Source organism: Schistocerca nitens, chromosome 8 (genome assembly GCF_023898315.1).
Source record: "Schistocerca nitens isolate TAMUIC-IGC-003100 chromosome 8, iqSchNite1.1, whole genome shotgun sequence".
In the NCBI taxonomy this organism is placed as follows: Eukaryota; Metazoa; Arthropoda; class Insecta; order Orthoptera; family Acrididae; genus Schistocerca; species Schistocerca nitens.
In genome coordinates, this window is record NC_064621.1 from 360,254,954 (window position 1) to 360,274,842 (window position 19,889).

The 19,889-nt window shown below is 43.3% G+C and overlaps 1 protein-coding gene across 1 annotated transcript in view; it reads right to left on the minus strand.

The window, feature by feature from the left end:
- Positions 1-927: 927 nt before the first annotated feature.
- The window catches only part of LOC126199569 (mucin-2-like), a gene marked incomplete at its 5' end in the record, with an annotated part of 132,457 nt that continues 113,495 nt past the window's right edge, over positions 928-19,889 (minus strand). The window contains 2 exons of the mRNA XM_049936492.1: positions 928-2,951; positions 6,503-13,952. Of these exons, the coding sequence (XP_049792449.1) occupies positions 2,566-2,951; positions 6,503-13,952 (7,836 nt within the window). The remainder of the gene's footprint in view (positions 2,952-6,502; positions 13,953-19,889) is intronic.

The following is a 19,889-nucleotide window of genomic DNA, read 5'->3' on the forward strand; positions in this document are numbered from 1 at the left end:
ATTGGCAATGAAGCTCTCTGTAACTAAACGATAGTTGACTAAATCCAGCGATAGATGTAAATGAGACAAAAATCCACAATGAGTATGGGGTCGGCAACATTGGCAAAATAGGCTCATGTTGAAAACCCAAATCTAGTGTTATTCTTTGTTCACCTTAAAGTTTCAAAGCATGAATCGTTCACCATGGTGAGACTATGCTTTGTTGGTGTGGCAGGTGCAATATTCAGCTGTTTGGGGTAAACACTCACTTCAAACCCAGAAACTATGAAAAATAATGATCAAAAGTCTATATAAATAATAAATACTCTCTCACAAACCAGCAATTCATATTTTATATCTTGTGCTGGCTACTTGCACAGTTACTGATGCTGCCACAACATCCTCTCATCCATCGCTGAAAGCTTGGTATCATTGGAATGCTTCATCAGAGGAAAATACCTCTATTTGCATAGACTTCTGGTAACATTTAATGTGGTCCTGTTCCTATCCATTTGAGTATTACTCAAAACTTTGTTGTGTCATGTTCTTCAATACTCGGCTGAATTTTGGCATGTGATGCTGCACTGAGAAAGTGTCTTATGTATCTACACTCCCTTCATTCTATGAATGTGTAGGTCTGACTATTCATTATCATTCCTTACCAGACATAACATTTGTCCCTGGATAATCCTGGAAGTGAAGAAATATTGTTCTCTCATTCTCTTTAGTATTTTGACTCATCCTTTCATATGAGTTTGCTGAAATGAATGTATAACAGAGAAAGGAAATGTTGCACTGAACTAATGTTGATAGCATAATCTCAGGAATACTCTTAGGTTGATGTCAGGCCATTTTCCACTTAATATTTGCTTCTATGTCAAAGAAACAACAATACATTTATTGAGAGAACATCTAGAATTTATCCCACAGAAAGAAGAGAATGAGCAACTAAGTTTTTGAGTCACCAGTAGTTTTACTTATTATAAAATATCACTTTGTTGGATTTTTATTTCCACTACGTTTACCGCAAACAAGAAACTATGGTAAAATCAAACAATGGAAACTCTAGGTAGCGGTATCAGCAATTCAGGTAAAGATAGATTGCTACTTACTCTAAAGAAGACACATTAAATTGCAGGCAGGCACAATTAAAGGACAGTTACTCAAAGCTTTCAGCCACAGCTTTCATCAGCTAAAGGTATTCTGGTCCGAGCTGCCAGAGTTGGTGTGAGGTGTGTTTGCTTCTGGGTATGAATGATCTGTGTTTCTCTTTTGCTGATGAAGGCTGTGGACAAAAGCTTTGTGTAAGTGTCTGTTAATTGTGCCTGTCTGCAACTCAACATGCCTTCCTTATGGTAAGAAAATATGGCAATGTAGAGTTTAAGTTGTTTCAGCAATACTTTTGAGGTTTGGTTGTTTGAACTGTAGCAAAATGGAAGTATTACAAAATACTTAGTAAACAAAGGTACTTTTGTATAACTGGATAAATGAGTACATTACAGCAGAGTCACCAATTTTATTTAAGTATTTGATGAAATTTTTATATGTGTTGCAATATAAAACTGGTTTTTCACTTAGATACTGTAATTCTGTAGTTGAAAATTGGCTAAGTTATGGCACAAGTATACAGTTTCCTTAAGGTATACAATATTTTGGAGAAACAAATGTTTATGTCAGAGTTTCTGAATGAATATTCAATTATGTCACAAAGTGTGCACTTGAGTGAACTTTCACGAGAGACTGAAGCACCTCAGCAAATTGAGATTATAACTTGATTTTATGCATATGTGCTCAGAGTTTTCAGGAAGGGAACTGAGGCACTGGGTTAGCAGTAGCCAGTGAACATTTAGCAGAAGCCAATGTACCTGGGTGCACAGATTTAATCTGTCATAGAGGTTCAGTCTTATGTCTGTTGTTTAGAGAAGTTTTTGTTTGCCATATTAATTTGTGCTCAGGACAAAACAGTCTTGCTATAAATTTTAGAGACATTAATTTGTGCTTTTTGCTTTCATTTCTTTTTAAAGCTTTCATATTTAATGCTGAAGAACTGTCTCAGCCAGATTAAAAAACTTCAATTTAGTAGAGCAAAAGTAGGATAAAAAGCATTACTTTTATCATAATTTGAATATTGAGTGTATCAGTAACTCAATATGTAATGGAAGATATTATCTGCTATTATCTAAGAGCACAAATTATTATTGTTCTATGAAAACTCCCTGAGAGTGAAGCAATTTGATGAAATTTTCACAATCAAACTTCTGCAATAATCACCTTTTATCTCATATGAATGTGTCCACACATAAAAATATTATTTTTGTTTTTCTATAATGTATAAAATACACACTGCCTGTGCTTTAATTTAGGAACAATTTATATAAAAATTTATTGTGTGTTTGCACAAAACCAGTTTTCTCTTGAAGACATGTAGGTACTGGATTTGTGGTGTAAGTCAGGCTACAAGCTCCATATAATGGAGAATAAATATTACACATAACTTATACCACAAATTGTTAAAGTAAAAGATGCACTTTTGAGTGTTTCTTTGTAGAAACTCTTAGAAAAGACAGATTTGTTGATTTGAATTCGCTATTTCAGTTCCGGCATAGTTGTTATAACCCTTTCTGATCGCTGTTTGTTGCGATTTTTATGAATTCTTAAAAAAATGTATGAAACAGCTGCAACTGCACTAATTATTACTGCAACTGTAGCTACAATTGTAACTGATGTATTTGTGAGCTCTCCTTGAACTTGTTGAGGGTGGACATCATATTGAAGATCTCGTTTAACTAGTGAGTGTGACCGAAGATCATTTTCAGTGCCAACCATAAGCCCACGTACTCCGATTGTTATGGCAACAACTTGCTGCTCAACTTCCCGTTTGGTCACGTGATGTGTTTGAGAAATGTTTTCTTCATCAATGCTGCGATGAAAAATTTTACGCCTGCGACCAATTTTTTGAGGTTCAAACAGCCCTGTGGAAAGTAGTGTAATTTAGACATCATTCTTGAAGCAGTTTCTCATGAAAACATATATTAATAAAAGGTATATAAACATACATAAAAACTTTCTTACTGTCCCTCATATACCAAAAATAGTTATGTATTTATGGATGATGTATTACTAGAATATTCCACTGTCATGTATTATTCTCTTAGGTATGTACATGTAATGACTGCATTGCAACAAAAAGGACTTGCTTTTTATGTAAACTACTGCTCAGTATTCATGTGATCTGCCAACTCCAAGCCAAGTAGAAAGATTTACATTTTGATTTTGTTGTTGATTTTACACAGTTTATTATTTGAGCACACAAAATGTCTAAATCATATCATAAACTTTACATCACAGTCGCAGAAATGTATAACAGTTGGTGTGTCTCTGCAGATTAGATACTCATGGAAACGTATTTGAATATTTAAAGAAATGTCCAATACTCCTTAGCATGGATGAGAATTTGTGGTGATTATCTGCAGGCATCACGCAAGAGCACTCTCTCTCTCTCTCTCTCTGTCTCTGTCTCTCTCTCTCTCTCTCTCTCTCTCTCTCTCTCTGTCTCTCTCTCTCCCTCCCCCCCCCCCCCACACACACACATCACACATGCAGTTAATGATGCACATATATAATTACCTAAAAATGAGGAACAGTGAAAAATGTTATTGCTTTTCCATGAACATTATTCTCCTACTGGTGAACTGTTTGTGCAAATATAACAAATAGGATGATATACAGATGATTTTTGAAAGATAATACTTATTATTTGTATGAATGGGCCTTATTTACAGAGAAAAAACTTTTCTGTAATGAAATTATTTTTAAATTTCTCAAGATTCCCAATTTCTTGCAGTTTGTCTATGAGATATGAATAAAAAATTTTGCACAAGTGCAAATAATTGACTTTTTATCTAATACTATGATTGAGCCTCCACAATAACATCACTTGTAATTTTTATTGTTTTATATATGTGTATTACATTTAATTTTTATTAGGAATAATGTTAAAGAATAAATCTACTTGCATATATATGAAAGTATGGCAAGATCCTCAAGGAATCCTCTGTATGATATTTAGCTGTCAACTCCACACACATAATAATTTAATTGTGACAATGCAAATGCCAGTATGTAATCAACAAATAAATAACTCTCGTTATGGCGTGGGTTCATATGTCTGGCCTTGCACCTTGCACTGTGAGTGGACCAAGGGTTTTGTCAGTGATAGTGTAGGACATCATACGTCTGAAGTCATGATTGATCTAGACCAGCTGGTCTGCCATGGGATTCTGCTGCTATATCTCCAGACAGAACCCACAACTTCAGCAACACTGATCTGTGCCCCAAAACCCATATATCATTGCCTACCTCCCTGCAGTGCCACCAGGTATTTGTCTAGGCTAGCACCATCTATGGCTTCAACATTCATATATCATTGCCTACCTCCTTGCGGTGCTGCCAGGTATTTTTCTAGGCCAGCACCATCCTACACCTTCTCATTATTATGACCTCTGCAGTCCACAGCATCACTCTTAATTCTCTGTGCAGATAGTGTTCATCTGAGCAGAGGTGACACCTATTCCACCTCCAGTGCCACACCTGACACACAGACTTCACAGGTACACTGGTGAGCCAGAACATTATGACCATCTGCCTATTAGCCACCTTTGACACAAATAACAGTGGCAACATGTCATGGCATAGAAGCAATGAGGCCATGGTAGGTCCCTGGAGGGATTTGGCTCCACATCTGCAGGCACAAGTCATCTAATTCCCGTAAATTCCAGAGAGGGAGTCAACGAGCTGTGATGCTAAGTTCAATCAAATCCCAGATGTCTTCAATTAGCTTCAGATCTGGTGAGTTGTGGGCCATCACATCAATTGGAACTTACCACTGTGTTCCTTGAACCACGTGTCACACTCCTGGCCTTGTGACGTGGTGCATTATCTTGTTGAAAAATGCCGTTTCTATTGGGAAACATGATTGTCCTGATTGGGTGTATGTGGTCTGTATCTGGTGCATGATACACCTTGGTCATCATGATACCTTGCATGAGCTCCACTGGACCCATGAATGCCCACGTGAATGTTCACAAGAGCACTATGGTGCAGCTGCTAGATTGTTTCCATCCTGCAGTACAAGTGTTAAGGAGTAGTTCCCCTGGAAGACAATAGATTTGCGCCCTCCCATCAGTATAATAAAGAAGATATTGGGATTCATTAGACCACATAGTGCTCTGCCACTGCACCAATGTCCAGTGCCAATGATCATATGCCATTTCAGTCAGAGTTGCTGATTGTGAGGGCCCATTGTATGAATGTTTGGTGCACTGCATGTTCAGACATACTTGTACCTTGCCCAGCATTAAAGTCTGATGTTAGTTCCACCACAGTTTGCTACCTGTCCTGTTTTACCAGTCTGCCCAGCCTGCAACATCCGGCATCTGTAATGAGGGAAGGCCGCGCAACCCCACGGTATCTGGATTTGGTTTCACTACATGTTGAAGATGTTCACCACAGCACTCCTCAAACATTCAAGTCATGCAGTTTCCAAAATGCTCGAGCAAAGTTTCCAGGCCATAACAATCTGCCCTCGGGCAAATTCAGTTAGATTGCATGTCTTCCCCATTCTACACACGGACATCACGCTCACTGATACTACATGCACTGTGCATGTGTCTGACTAGCAGTCATTCCTCACCAGGTGACAGTGCTATCGCCTGGACATGTTTATATCAATAGTAGGTCAGAAGGGGTAATGTTCTGGCTGGTAGTTAATGATTTGGTTGGACTTGATAGCCCCACCCTGTACAACTGGCTAATCCTGAAAAAAAAGTGATACTTTGATAGAGATCATAGCTCACTTTGTTCCTAAGTCATCAGTCCATATCAGGGCATTTTTAGCACCATGTGATAATTAAAGAGGGAGGGTTTTTGTATCCTCACTAAAAGACTACAGGCATAACTGGCACAAATTGTGTTGAGACTCAGGCCACGTTAAGATGCTATTCATGGTTCTGCTGTGATTTTTGGATTTCCTGTGATTCTGTTTTGGACTGGAAATATTAACCATCTGGCAGCTTCAACTTTTGGGTGGAGATTTGATTAGCCTTGCTCTTTGAACTGTGAAGATGTACCTTATGTAACCTGGGATCTACACTTGAACATGGATCACAGCACTCAGTTACTTTCACTATTAATGTTCCTATTCTGTTTGTAGCAGGACAGTAGAGATCAATAGGGTATTTCTTTAAATTCTGCATAAACTAATACCACATAAGTGTATGATAGTGGCATCAACTGCATAAAGAACCACATGAATGATTTTCAGAGCTGAGGATTGAACTGTGCACACACGAGTATGCACACATGTGCACATGCACATGTGTGCGCACGCACACTCTCACACACACACACACCCACCCCCCCCCACACACACACACACACACACACACACACACACACACACACAACAAACAAAAGCAGAGACAAAAATTTTATCCAAAACAAAGTATGTACTTCGTTGACTTACATGAATGGAATGCATGGTATCTAGGATCTTGATCCTTTCCATGAAAGTCATCCTTGGAAACTACTGGTACAGATTTCCTTGTTGTTGTCCTTATTATAGGAAATATAGCAGAACCATCTTCTCCATCAAAACAGTCTGCATCATCTGTTCCAGGGAAACATTTAGGGGGTTTCACATCTGTTTCAATATTTATTGTGCTGTCAGCTGCACAGTTCTTGTCTGGGGACCCTGGATAGCAGCCAGATGGTACCTCTGGCTTTACTCCAACTGTGGTTGAGACAACAGGTGGTAAATAACTTGGACCAGGAGTTGATGTCCGAGGTACTGTTGAGCATCTTGGATCTGGGGACCCAGGGAAGCATAGTGGTGATGAGGTTGTGTACGGAGGTGAAGTTTGGCATCTAGGATCATTTGAACCTGGAAAACATATTGGAGGTAAAATAGGTTTCTTAGTTGTCGTTGGACACCTTGGATCAAGACTACCTGGAAAACATTCTGGAGGATGTTCTGTAAGACATGGACAGTAGAATGGTGTTGTAAATGTAGGTGGTGCTATAGTTGTAGGTATTGACGGTATTTTAGGACACCGCGGATCAGGTGAACCTGGATAACATATTGGAGCACGTTCGGTAGTGGTTTGTGGGCATCGTGGATCTGGAGAGCCAGGATAGCATTGAGGTGGCGAAAATGTAGTAGTTGAAGGCCTAGGACATCTTGGGTCGGAGGATCCAGGATAACATACAAGTCTAACAGTTGTTGTGGGGATGGGATAAGGAGTAGAAGTTTGTGGACACCTAGGATCAGAGGAGCCAGGGTAGCACTGAAGACTAGTGGTTCTTGTTGTGGTTGTTGTTGGCCTAGGGCATCGAGGGTCCAGTGAACCTGGGTAACATGATGGCTGTCTCGTAGGTGGCTGAGTAGTTGTTCTTGGACATCTTGGATCAGTTGAGCCAGGGTAGCAGACTGGAGGTTTAATAGTTGTAGGTGGTGGGAGGTAAGTGCTTCCTGGAGTACTTGTTCTAGGTCTCGTGGTCGTTTGTGGACAACGTGGATCTGGCGATCCTGGGTAACACACAGGCGTGCTTGGTGTTGTATACGGTGGTGGACACCTTGGATCAGTCGAACCTGGGAAGCACCTTGGTGTTGTGGGAGGTTTTGGACATCGAGGATCAGTTGAACCAGGATAACAAACAAGTGGTTGCTCTGTTGTAGTAGGTGGTCGGTATGTGGTGGTAGGTCTGGGACACCTAGGGTCAGTTGAACCAGGATAACAAACAAGTCTTGGAGTAGTGGTAGGTGGTGCATATGTTGTAGTCTGTGGACACCGAGGATCTAAAGATCCAGGGTAACAGCGTAATGGAGTTGTTGTCGTTGTGGTAGTGATTGGTTTAGGACATCTCGGATCTGTAGATCCTGGGAAACATCTTGGTGCAGGGGTGGTGGTAGTTGTTTTAGGACATCTGGGATCTGTAGATCCTGGGTAGCATCGTGGGGGTGGAGTTGAGGTTGTAGTTGGTTTTGGACAACGGGGATCTAGAGAACCTGGATAACAGATGGGTTGTCGTACAGTTGTGGTAACTGGTGGTAGGTACGTGCTACCTGGAGTAGTTGGCCTTGTGGTAGGTTGTGGACAGCGGGGATCTGTTGAGCCAGGAAAACATCTTGGTGTTGTAGGAGGTTTTGGACAACGGGGATCTGTAGAACCAGGATAACAAACAAGTGGCTTTTCAGTAGTAGTAGTTGGTCGGTAAGTAGTGGTTGTTCTTGGACACCTCGGATCAGTCGACCCTGGATAGCAAACTGGTTTGCGAGTGGTGGTTGGAGGTGCAAATGTAGTTGTTTGTGGGCACCTGGGATCAAGAGATCCAGGATAGCAGCGTGGACGGGGTTGTGTTGAAGTTGTAGTAGTAGGCCTTGGACATCTGGGATCTGTAGATCCTGGGTAACATCTAGCTGGTGGGGTGGTTGTTGCTGGGCATCTGGGATCTGGTGATCCAGGGTAACAAGATGGTTGTCTTGTAGGTGGCTGAGTAGTTGTTCTTGGACATCTTGGATCAGTTGAGCCTGGGTAGCAGACTGGAGGCTTAATAGTTGTAGGTGGTGGAAGGTAAGTGCTACCTGGAGTACTTGTTCTAGGTCTCGTGGTCGTTTGTGGACAGCGTGGATCTGGCGATCCTGGATAACACACTGGTGTGCTTGGTGTTGTATACGGTGGTGGACATCTTGGATCAGTTGAACCTGGGAAGCACCTTGGTGTTGTGGGAGGTTTTGGACAACGAGGATCAGTTGAACCAGGATAACAAACAAGTGGGCGCTCTGTTGTAGTAGGTGGTCGGTATGTAGTGGTAGGTCTGGGACACCTAGGGTCAGTTGAACCAGGATAACAAACAAGTCTTGGAGTAGTGGTAGGTGGTGCATATGTTGTAGTCTGTGGACACCGAGGATCTAGAGAGCCTGGGTAACAGCGTAATGGAGTTGTTGTGGTCGTGGTAGTGATTGGTTTAGGACATCTTGGGTCTGTAGATCCTGGGAAACATCTTGGTGCAGGGGTGGTGGTAGTTGTTTTAGGACATCTGGGATCTGTAGATCCTGGGTAGCATCGTGGGGGTGGAGTTGAGGTTGTAGTTGGTCTTGGACAACGGGGATCTAGAGAACCTGGGTAACAGGTCGGTTGTCGCACAGTTGTCGTAATTGGTGGTAGGTAAGTGCTACCTGGGGTAGTTGGCCTTGTGGTAGGTTGTGGACAGCGAGGATCTGTTGAGCCAGGGTAACAAACAAGTGGGCGTTCTGTAGTAGTAGGTGGTCGATATGTGGTGGTTGGTTTGGGGCACCTTGGATCGGTTGAGCCTGGATAGCACAGAGGTCTAGCAGTTGTTGTGGATGGTAAAAATGTAGTGGTTTTTGGGCACCTGGGGTCAAGAGATCCAGGATAGCAGCGTGGAGGGGGTTGTGTTGAAGTTGTAGTGGTGGGTCTAGGGCATCTCGGATCTGTAGAGCCTGGGTAACACCGTGCTGGTGGTGTGGTTGTTGTTGGGCACCGAGGATCTAGTGATCCTGGGTAGCAAGATGGTTGCCTAGTAGGCGGTTGAGTGGTTGGTCTTGGACATCTTGGGTCAGTTGAGCCTGGGTAGCAGACTGGAGGCTTAATTGTTGTAGGTGGTGGGAGGTATGTGCTACCTGGAGTACTTGTTCTGGGTATGAAAGTTGTCTGTGGGCAGCGTGGATCTGTTGAACCTGGATAACAGACAGGAGTTGCTGGTGTTGTTTGTGGTGGTGGGCAGCGTGGGTCTGTAGAGCCTGGATAGCACCTAGTAGTGGTTGGAGGTATGGGACATCGGGGATCTGTAGAACCCGGATAGCAAATAAGTGGCCTTTCAGTAGTAGTAGTAGGTCGGTAAGTAGTCGTTGTCCTTGGGCACCTTGGATCAGTCGATCCTGGATAGCAAACTGGTTTGCGAGTGGTGGTACGTGGTGCAAATGTAGTTGTTTGTGGGCACCTAGGATCAAGAGATCCAGGATAGCAGCGTGGACGGGGTTGTGTTGAAGTTGTAGTAGTAGGCCTTGGACATCTGGGATCTGTAGATCCTGGGTAACATCTAGCTGGTGGGGTGGTTGTTGCTGGGCATCTGGGATCTGGTGATCCAGGGTAACAAGATGGTTGTCTTGTAGGTGGCTGAGTAGTTGTTCTTGGACATCTTGGGTCAGTTGAGCCTGGGTAGCAGACTGGAGGTTTAATAGTTGTAGGTGGTGGGAGATATGTGCTTCCTGGAGTACTTGTTCTAGGTCTTGTGGTCGTTTGTGGACAGCGTGGATCTGGCGATCCTGGATAACACACAGGTGTGCTTGGTGTTGTATACGGTGGTGGACATCTTGGATCAGTCGAACCTGGGAAGCACCTTGGTGTTGTGGGAGGTTTTGGACAACGAGGATCAGTTGAACCAGGATAACATACAAGTGGTCGCTCTGTTGTAGTGGGTGGTCGGTATGTAGTGGTAGGTCTGGGACACCTAGGGTCAGTTGAACCAGGATAACAAACAAGTCTTGGAGTAGTGGTAGGTGGTGCATATGTTGTAGTCTGTGGACACCGAGGATCTAGAGTGCCTGGGTAACAGCGTAATGGAGTTGTTGTTGTCGTGGTAGTGATTGGTTTAGGACATCTTGGGTCTGTAGATCCTGGGAAACATCTTGGTGCAGGGGTGGTGGTAGTTGTTTTAGGACATCTGGGATCTGTAGATCCTGGGTAGCATCGTGGGGGTGGAGTTGAGGTTGTAGTTGGTCTTGGACAACGGGGATCTAGAGAACCTGGGTAACAGGTAGGCTGTCGCACAGTTGTCGTAATTGGTGGTAGGTAAGTGCTACCTGGAGTAGTTGGCCTTGTGGTAGGTTGTGGACAGCGAGGATCTGTTGAGCCAGGATAACAAACAAGTGGGCGTTCTGTAGTAGTAGGTGGTCGATATGTGGTGGTTGGTTTGTGGCACCTTGGATCGGTTGAGCCTGGATAGCACAGAGGTCTAGCAGTTGTTGTGGATGGTAAAAATGTAGTGATTTTTGGGCACCTGGGGTCAAGAGATCCAGGATAGCAGCGTGGAGGGGGTTGTGTTGAAGTTGTAGTGGTGGGTCTAGGGCATCTCGGATCTGTAGAGCCTGGGTAACACCGTGCTGGTGGTGTGGTTGTTGTTGGGCACCGAGGATCTAGTGATCCTGGGTAGCAAGATGGTTGCCTAGTAGGCGGTTGAGTGGTTGGTCTTGGACATCTTGGGTCAGTTGAGCCTGGGTAGCAGACTGGAGGATTAATTGTTGTAGGTGGTGGGAGGTATGTGCTACCTGAAGTACTTGTTCTGGGTATCAAGGTTGTTTGAGGACAGCGTGGATCTGTTGAACCTGGATAACAGACAGGATTTGCTGGTGTTGTTTGTGGTGGTGGGCAGCGTGGGTCTGTAGAGCCTGGATAGCACCTAGGAGTGGTTGGAGGTTTGGGACATCGGGGATCTGTAGAACCCGGATAGCAAACAGGTGGCCTTTCAGTAGTAGTAGTAGTTGGTCGGTAAGTAGTGGTTGTTCTTGGGCACCTTGGATCAATTGATCCCGGATAGCAAGCTGGTTTGCGAGTGGTGGTAGGTGGTGCGAATGTAGTTGTTTGTGGGCACCTGGGATCAAGAGATCCAGGATAGCAGCGTGGAGGGGGTTGTGTTGAAGTTGTAGTAGTAGGCCTTGGACATCTGGGATCTGTAGATCCTGGGTAACATCTAGCTGGTGGGGTGGTTGTTGCTGGGCATCTGGGATCTGGTGATCCAGGGTAACAAGATGGTTGTCTTGTAGGTGGCTGAGTAGTTGTTCTTGGACATCTTGGATCAGTTGAGCCTGGGTAGCACACTGGAGGCTTAATAGTTGTAGGTGGTGGGAGGTATGTGCTACCTGGAGTACTTGTTCGAGGTCTCGTGGTCGTTTGTGGACAGCGTGGATCTGGTGATCCTGGATAACACGCAGGTGTGCTTGGTGTTGTATACGGTGGTGGACATCTTGGATCAGTTGAACCTGGGAAGCACCTTGGTGTTGTGGGAGGTTTTGGACAACGAGGATCAGTTGAACCAGGATAACAAGCAAGTGGGCGCTCTGTTGTAGTAGGTGGTCGGTATGTGGTGGTAGGTCTGGGACACCTAGGGTCAGTTGAACCAGGATAACAAACAAGTCTTGGAGTAGTGGTAGGTGGTGCATATGTTGTAGTCTGTGGACACCGAGGATCTAGAGAGCCTGGGTAACAGCGTAATGGAGTTGTTGTGGTCGTGGTAGTGATTGGTTTAGGACATCTTGGGTCTGTAGATCCTGGGAAACATCTTGGTGCAGGGGTGGTGGTAGTTGTTTTAGGACATCTGGGATCTGTAGATCCTGGGTAGCATCGTGGGGGTGGAGTTGAGGTTGTAGTTGGTCTTGGACAACGGGGATCTAGAGAACCTGGGTAACAGGTCGGTTGTCGCACAGTTGTCGTAATTGGTGGTAGGTAAGTGCTACCTGGGGTAGTTGGCCTTGTGGTAGGTTGTGGACAGCGAGGATCTGTTGAGCCAGGATAACAAACAAGTGGGCGTTCTGTAGTAGTAGGTGGTCGATATGTGGTGGTTGGTTTGGGGCACTTTGGATCGGTTGAGCCTGGATAGCAGGGAGGTCTAGCAGTTGTTGTGGATGGTACAAATGCAGTGGTTTTTGGGCACCTGGGGTCAAGAGATCCAGGATAGCAGCGTGGAGGGGGTTGTGTTGAAGTTGTAGTGGTGGGTCTAGGGCATCTCGGATCTGTAGAGCCTGGGTAACACCGTGCTGGTGGCGTGGTTGTTGTTGGGCACCGAGGATCTAGTGATCCTGGGTAGCAAGATGGTTGCCTAGTAGGCGGTTGAGTGGTTGGTCTTGGACATCTTGGGTCAGTAGAGCCTGGATAGCAGACCAGCGGCCTCTCAGTCGTGGTAGGTGGGAGGTATGTGCTACCTGGAGTACTTGTTCTGGGTATCAAGGTTGTTTGAGGACAGCGTGGATCTGTTGACCCTGGATAACAGACAGGAACTGTCGGTGTTGTTTGTGGTGGGGGGCAGCGTGGGTCTGTAGAGCCTGGATAGCACCTAGGAGTGGTTGGAGGTTTGGGACTTCGGGGATCTGTAGAACCCGGATAGCAAACAAGTGGCCTTTCTGTAGTAGTAGTTGGTCGGTAAGTAGTGGTTGTTCTCAGACATCTTGGATCAGTTGATCCCGGATAGCAAACTGATTTGCGAGTGGTAGTTGGTGGTGCAAATGTAGTTGTTTGTGGGCATCTGGGATCAAGAGATCCAGGATAGCAGCGCAGAGGGGTTTGTGTTGAAGTTGTAGTAGTAGGCCTTGGACATCTGGGATCTGTAGATCCCGGGTAACATCGCGCTGGTGGGGTGATTGTTGCTGGGCATCGAGGATCTGGTGATCCTGGGTAACATGATGGTTGTCTTGTAGGTGGCTGAGTAGTTGTTCTTGGACATCTCGGATCAGTAGAGCCTGGATAGCAAACAAGTTTGGCTGTGGTGGTTTGTGGTGCAAATGTTGTTGTTTTTGGGCACCTGGGATCTAGAGATCCCGGAAAGCAGCGCAAAGGAGGTTGTGTTGAAGTTGTAGTTGTTTGTTTAGGACATCTGGGATCTGTAGATCCTGGGAAACATCTTTGGTAGGGGGTAGTAGTCGTAGTAGAGAATTGTGGACAATTGGGATCTGTAGATCCTGGGTAGCATTGAGGTCTTTGAGTTGTGGTTGTAGGTATTTGAGGGCATCTAGGGTCTAGTGAACCTGGATAACATCGTGATGGTGTCGTTGGAATTTGCTGGGTAGTTGGGATGGGGCATCGAGGATCAGTGGCACCAGGGTAGCAATTTGGTGGTAACTCTGTTTGTACTGTTGTTACCTGGGTTTCTTGACACTTCCCAGTGCATTGTCCGGAGCATATCTGGAATAAAACAAATAAATTCTTACAGTTAGTGAATGCACTAGTTAGAGGAACTAAAAGGTGAATATCTCTGAATTTTACTTGTTATCTTAATACTGGTTTTTTAATTTATAATTTGTTATAGTGACTTCATCTTGTATGATCACTATGGTATGTGTAGTACTAATTCCTATGTTGTTGAAATACATAATCGTTTGTCTTACTGCTTTGGGAAACTGGAGTTGGATTATTTTGCAGTAAGGCATACTCTTATTTTAAATGATCATCCACAGCTTATAATTTGCTTCCAGGTTAAAGTTCCCTTCAACATCATTAAATTAATTGACACTGAATTATTAAATGACTTATTTGATACATTTGTATTTTGATTTCACATGTAATTTTTGCTTGTCGAAGATGGTATCTTGTAATCTTTTTTCCATTGCAATTCTGGATAGCAGCAATTATGATATTGATTCTGGTGATAATTTAACCTATAAGAGTATTTGGTAATTACTACAGCACAAATATTCTGATGGCTAGTGGAACTTTTTAATTTGAGTTCAGTTATTCCCCTTAAATGCCTATTATGATAGTTTTTGTCTGTAGACTTTTGGGAGAGTTAATTTCTATGGTGGTAACACGTGTGCACGCAACACACACACACACACACACACACACACACACACAACACACACACACACACACACACACACACACACACACTGTCTGCTTGTGTCTGTGTACGTGCGGATGGATGTGTGTGTGTGTGTGTGTGTGTGTGTGTGTGTGTGTGTGTGTGTGTGGGTGTGTGTGTGTGTATACCTGTCCTTTTTTCCCCCTAGGGTAAGTCTTTCCGCTCCCGGGATTGGAATGACTCCTTACCCTCTCCCTTAAAACCCACATCCATTCGTCTTTCCCTGTCCTTCCCTCTTTCCTGATGAAGCTACCGTTGGTTGCGAAAGCTTGAATTTTGTGTGTATGTTTGTGTTTTTTGTGTGTCTGTCAACATGCCAGCGCTTTCGTTTGGTATGTTTCCCTCTATGATTTAACAGTTCCAGTTTCCTGGGTACTGGTAATGAGCCTCTTCCACTTCATCCTGCCAAAAACACCTGTTCACGGAGAACATCATCCAATGTCCATCCTCTGGTCACTAGATCAGCCTTACTCAAGTCCATCCATCAGGTTTGAGGTCTTCCTTGAGGTCTTTTCCCATCCACCTGTCTTTTCAATTTATTTTGGCTGTTCTAGTTGGCTCCATTCTCATCCCAGGTCCATAGCATTGAAGTCTAGGTGTGCCGATTCGATCTACTGGGGATGTCTTTATTCTGGCTTCTTTCCTCACCCCCTCATTCCTTAACTTGTGCATCTTGGTCTTATGGATGGTGGATCTAAGAAATTTCATCTCTGATGGTTGCCGCCTTGATGATTCTCTTTTTGTGAGGGTACTTGTTTCAATACCAAAGGTCAATATTGGTATGAAATAGCTATTAAATATCTTCAGTTCGGCTGATTTTGGCATCAAGTCATCCCACATACAAGTGATCATACTTGGTGGTAGAATTCAGGTCCTTTTTGTACTCTGCTGGTGATTTCATTTCTGACAAAAATTATCACTGGAGATTACACTTCCAAGTTAAGGAAAACTGTCCACACACTCTAGTTGTGGTTCCCTAGTTTTACACTTGCTGGTTGTCCATCTCTGTTGACTGCCATCACCACTGTCTTGGTCTTGCTGATGTTGAGGTTATATTTCTGGGACTGAGATTTCCATTCATTGAGTCTCATCTGTACTTCCTCTTCAGTATCACCCCATATCATGATGTCATCAGCAAAGGCAAATGCATTCAGTTCACCTGACTTTTTCTTGACATTCTTCATCATTGTATCCATAACAGTGATGAATAATAGTGGGGACAGTGCACTTCCTTGCTGAACTCCACTCTTGGTCCCAAATCTTGAAGATCGTCCTTCCCCAATTTGTACACGGTGAGTAAAGTCTGTGTACAACATCTGAATTTTTCTTATTAGTCCTTCAGCCACATTCTTTTTCCCCAGGCATTCCCAGATCATATCCCTTATAACACTAGTATAGGCTGTTTCTATATCCAGGAATACAATGACCAGGTTCTTGCCTTTCTCCCAATACTTTTCCATCAACATATGGGTGCTAAGAGTTAGATCTATTGTTGATATGTTACTTCTGAAACCATATTGTTTCTCCTCCAGCTGTGGTTCTGTGATAATTCTCAGTCTCTTTTATATGATCTTCTCAAGTATTTTCAGCCTGTGAGACAATAGGATTATTCCTCTATATTTGTTGGGTTTCTGCCTGCTACCTTTCTTAGACAGGGGAATTATTACACCCTTGCTCCAATCCGCAGGTATTTTGTTATCTGCCCATATGGCATTGAGTATTCGGTGCAGCTGGTGTATGCCTTGGATACCTGCTGCCTTTATCATATCTATGTTCACTTCATCTGTACCAAATAAAACAATCAATTGTAGATGATATAATGTATTAGGATGGATAAAAAACCTACTCACCTAGTGGTGGCAGAATACACACATAAAAGAAGGTTATAATTAGGCAAGCTTTTGGAGCCAGTGGCTCCTTCAGGCAGAAGGGTTGAAGGGGAACAAAGAGTGGTGAAGGAAAAGGACTGGAGAAGTCTAGGAGAAGGGCAGATTTTCGAAAAGTCACCCAGGACTGCAGATTGCTTTCCAAAATCTATCCCTTTTCCTAGACTTCTCCAATCCTTTTCCTTCATCCCTCTTCCTTTCCCTTCAACACTTCTGCCTAAAGAAGGAGCCACTGGCTCAGAAAGCTTGCCTAATTATAAGATTCTTTTAGGTGTGTGTTCCACTATCACTTGGTGAGTATGTCTATCCACATTCATTCAGCCACTAGATATTATACATGTTGTTTGTGCACATATAACCCACATTTTGATTGTACAGTGAAATTTAAAAAGTGCACTCTACAACTTACAGTATATACACAACATATTGTAGCATAATAGGCAGATGACTTTTTACAGTGTATTAAGTTCTTCTTTACATTTTTATCACCTATTTCCTTATGTTTGAATTTATGTACATTTATATTGTTTATCAAAACTGAATGAGAGTTAATTCTGTTTTCTTGCTTTTGTGTGCTGTCACTTGTGGATTTTCCTCCCAGTAAACCAAATAATTCGTTTATGGAATAAATTGATTTTTCTCCACTATTGTCCTGGTTGTGTGCTTCTACATCTACATCTACATCCATACTCCGCAATACACCTGACGGTGTGTGGCGGAGGTTACCCTGAGTACCTCTATCGGTTCTTCCTTCTATTCCAGTCTCGTATTGTTCGTGGAAAGAAGGATTGTCGGTATGCTTCTGTGTGGGCTCTAATCTCTCTGATTTTATCCTCATGGTCTCTTTGCGAAATATTCGTAGGAGGGAGCAATATACTGCTTGACTCTTCAGTGAAGGTATGTTCTCGAAACTTTAACAAAAGCCCGTACCAAGCTACTGAGCGTCTCTCCTGCAGAGTCTTCCACTGGAGTTTATCTATCATCTCTGTAACGCTTTCCAGATTACTAAATGATCCTGTAACGAAGTGCGCTGCTCTCCGTTGGATCTTCTCTATCTCTTCTATCAACCATATCTGGTACGGATCCCACATTGCTGAGCAGTATTCAAGCAGTGGGCAAACAAGCGTACTGTAACCTACTTCCTTTGTTTTCGGATTGCATTTCCTTAGGATTCTTCCAATGAATCTCAGTCTGGCATCTGCTTTACCGACGATCAACTTTATATGATCATTCCATTTTAAATCACTCCTAATGCGTACTCCCAGATAATTTATGGAATTAACTGCTTCCAGTTGCTATTTTGTACATAAATGATAAGGGATCTATCTTTCTATGTATTCGAAGCGCATTACACTTGTCTACATTGAGATTCAATTGCCATTCCCTGCACCATGCGTCAATTCGCTGCAGATCCTCCTGCATTTCAGTACAATTTTCCTTTGTTACAACCTCTCGATACACCACAGCATCATCTGCAAAAAGCCTCAGTGAACTTCCGATGTCATTCACAAGGTCATTTATGTATATTGTGAATAGCAACAGTCCTATGACACTCCCCTGTAGCACACCTGAAATCACTCTTACTTCGGAAGACTTCTTTCCATTGAGAATGACATGCTGCGTTCTGCTATCTAGGAACTCTTCAATCCAATCACACAATTGGTCTGATAGTCCATATGCTCTTACTTTGTCCATTAAACGACTGTGGGGAACTGTATCGAACGCCTTGCAGAAGTCAAGAAACACGGCATCTACCTGTGAACCCATGTCTATGGCCCTCTGAGTCTCGTGGACGAATAGTGTGAGCTGGGTTTCACACAACCGTCTTTTTCAAAACCCATGTTGATACCTACAGAGTAGATTTCTAGTCTCCAGAAAAGTCATTATACTCAAACATAATACGTGTTCCAAAATTCTACGACTGATCGACGTTAGCGATATAGGTCTATAGTTCTGCACATCTGTTCGACATCCCTTGTTGAAAATGGGGATGACCTGTGCCCTTTTCCAATCCTTTGGAACGCTACGCTCTTCTAGAGACCTACGGTACACCGCTGCAAGAAGGGGGGCAAGTTCCTTCGCGTACTCTGTGTAAAATCGAACTGGTATCCCATCAGTTCCAGCGGCCTTTCCTCTTTTGAGTGATTTTAATTGTTTCTCTATCCCTCTGTCGTCTATTTCGATATCTACCATTTTGTCATCTGTACGACAATCTAGAGAAGGAACTACAGAGCAGTCTTCCTCTGGGGAACAGCTTTGGAAAAAGACATTTAGTATTTCGGCCTTTAGTCTGTCATCCTCTGTTTCAGTACCATTTTGGTCACAGAGTGTCTGGACATTTTGTTTTGATCCACCTACTGCTTTGACATAAGACCAAAACTTCTTAGGATTGTCTGCCAAGTCAGTACATAGAACTTTACTTTCGAATTCATTGAACGCCTCTCACATAGCCCTCCTCACACAACATTTCGCTTCGCGTAATTTTTGTTTGTCTGCAAGGCTTTGGCTATGTTTATGTTTGCTGTGAAGTTCCCTTTGCTTCCACAGCAGTTTTCTAACTCGGTTGTTGTACCACGGCAGCTCTTTTCCATCTCTTATGATCTTGCTTGGCACATACTCATCTAACGCATATTGTATGATGGTTGTGAACTTTGTCCACTGATCCTCAACACTATCTGTACTTGAGACAAAACTTTTGTGTTGAGCTGTCAGGTACTCTGTAATCTGATTTTTGTCACTTTTGCTAAACAGAAAAATCTTCCTACCTTTTTTAATATTTCTATTTATGGCTGAAATTATTGATGCTGTAACCGCTTTATGATCGTTGATTCCCTGTTCTGCCTTAACTGTTTCAAATAGTTCGGGTCTGTTTGTCACCAGAAGGTCTAATATGTTATCGCCACGAGTCGGTTCTCTGTTTAACTGCTCAAGGTAGTTTTTAGATAAAGCACTTAAAAAAATTTCACTGGATTCTTTGTCCCTGCCACCCGTTATGAACGGAGTCTCCCAGTCTATATCCGGCAAATGAAAATCTCCACCCAGAACTGTAACATGGTGGGGCAATCTACTCGAAATATTTTTCAAATCATCCTTCAGGTGCTCAGCCACAACAGCTGCTGAGCCAGGGGGCCTATAGAGACATCGAATTACCATGTCTGAGCCTGCTTTAACCATGACCTTCACCCAAATCATTTCACATTTCGGATCTCCGTCAATTTCCTTCGATACTATTGCACTTCTTATCGCTATAAACACGCCTCCCCCTTCACTGTCCAGCCTGTCTCTGCGGTATACATTCCAATCTGAGTTTAGGATTTCATTACTGTTTACGTCTGGTTTCAGCCAACTTTCTGTCCCTAGTTTTGAGATAAAGCA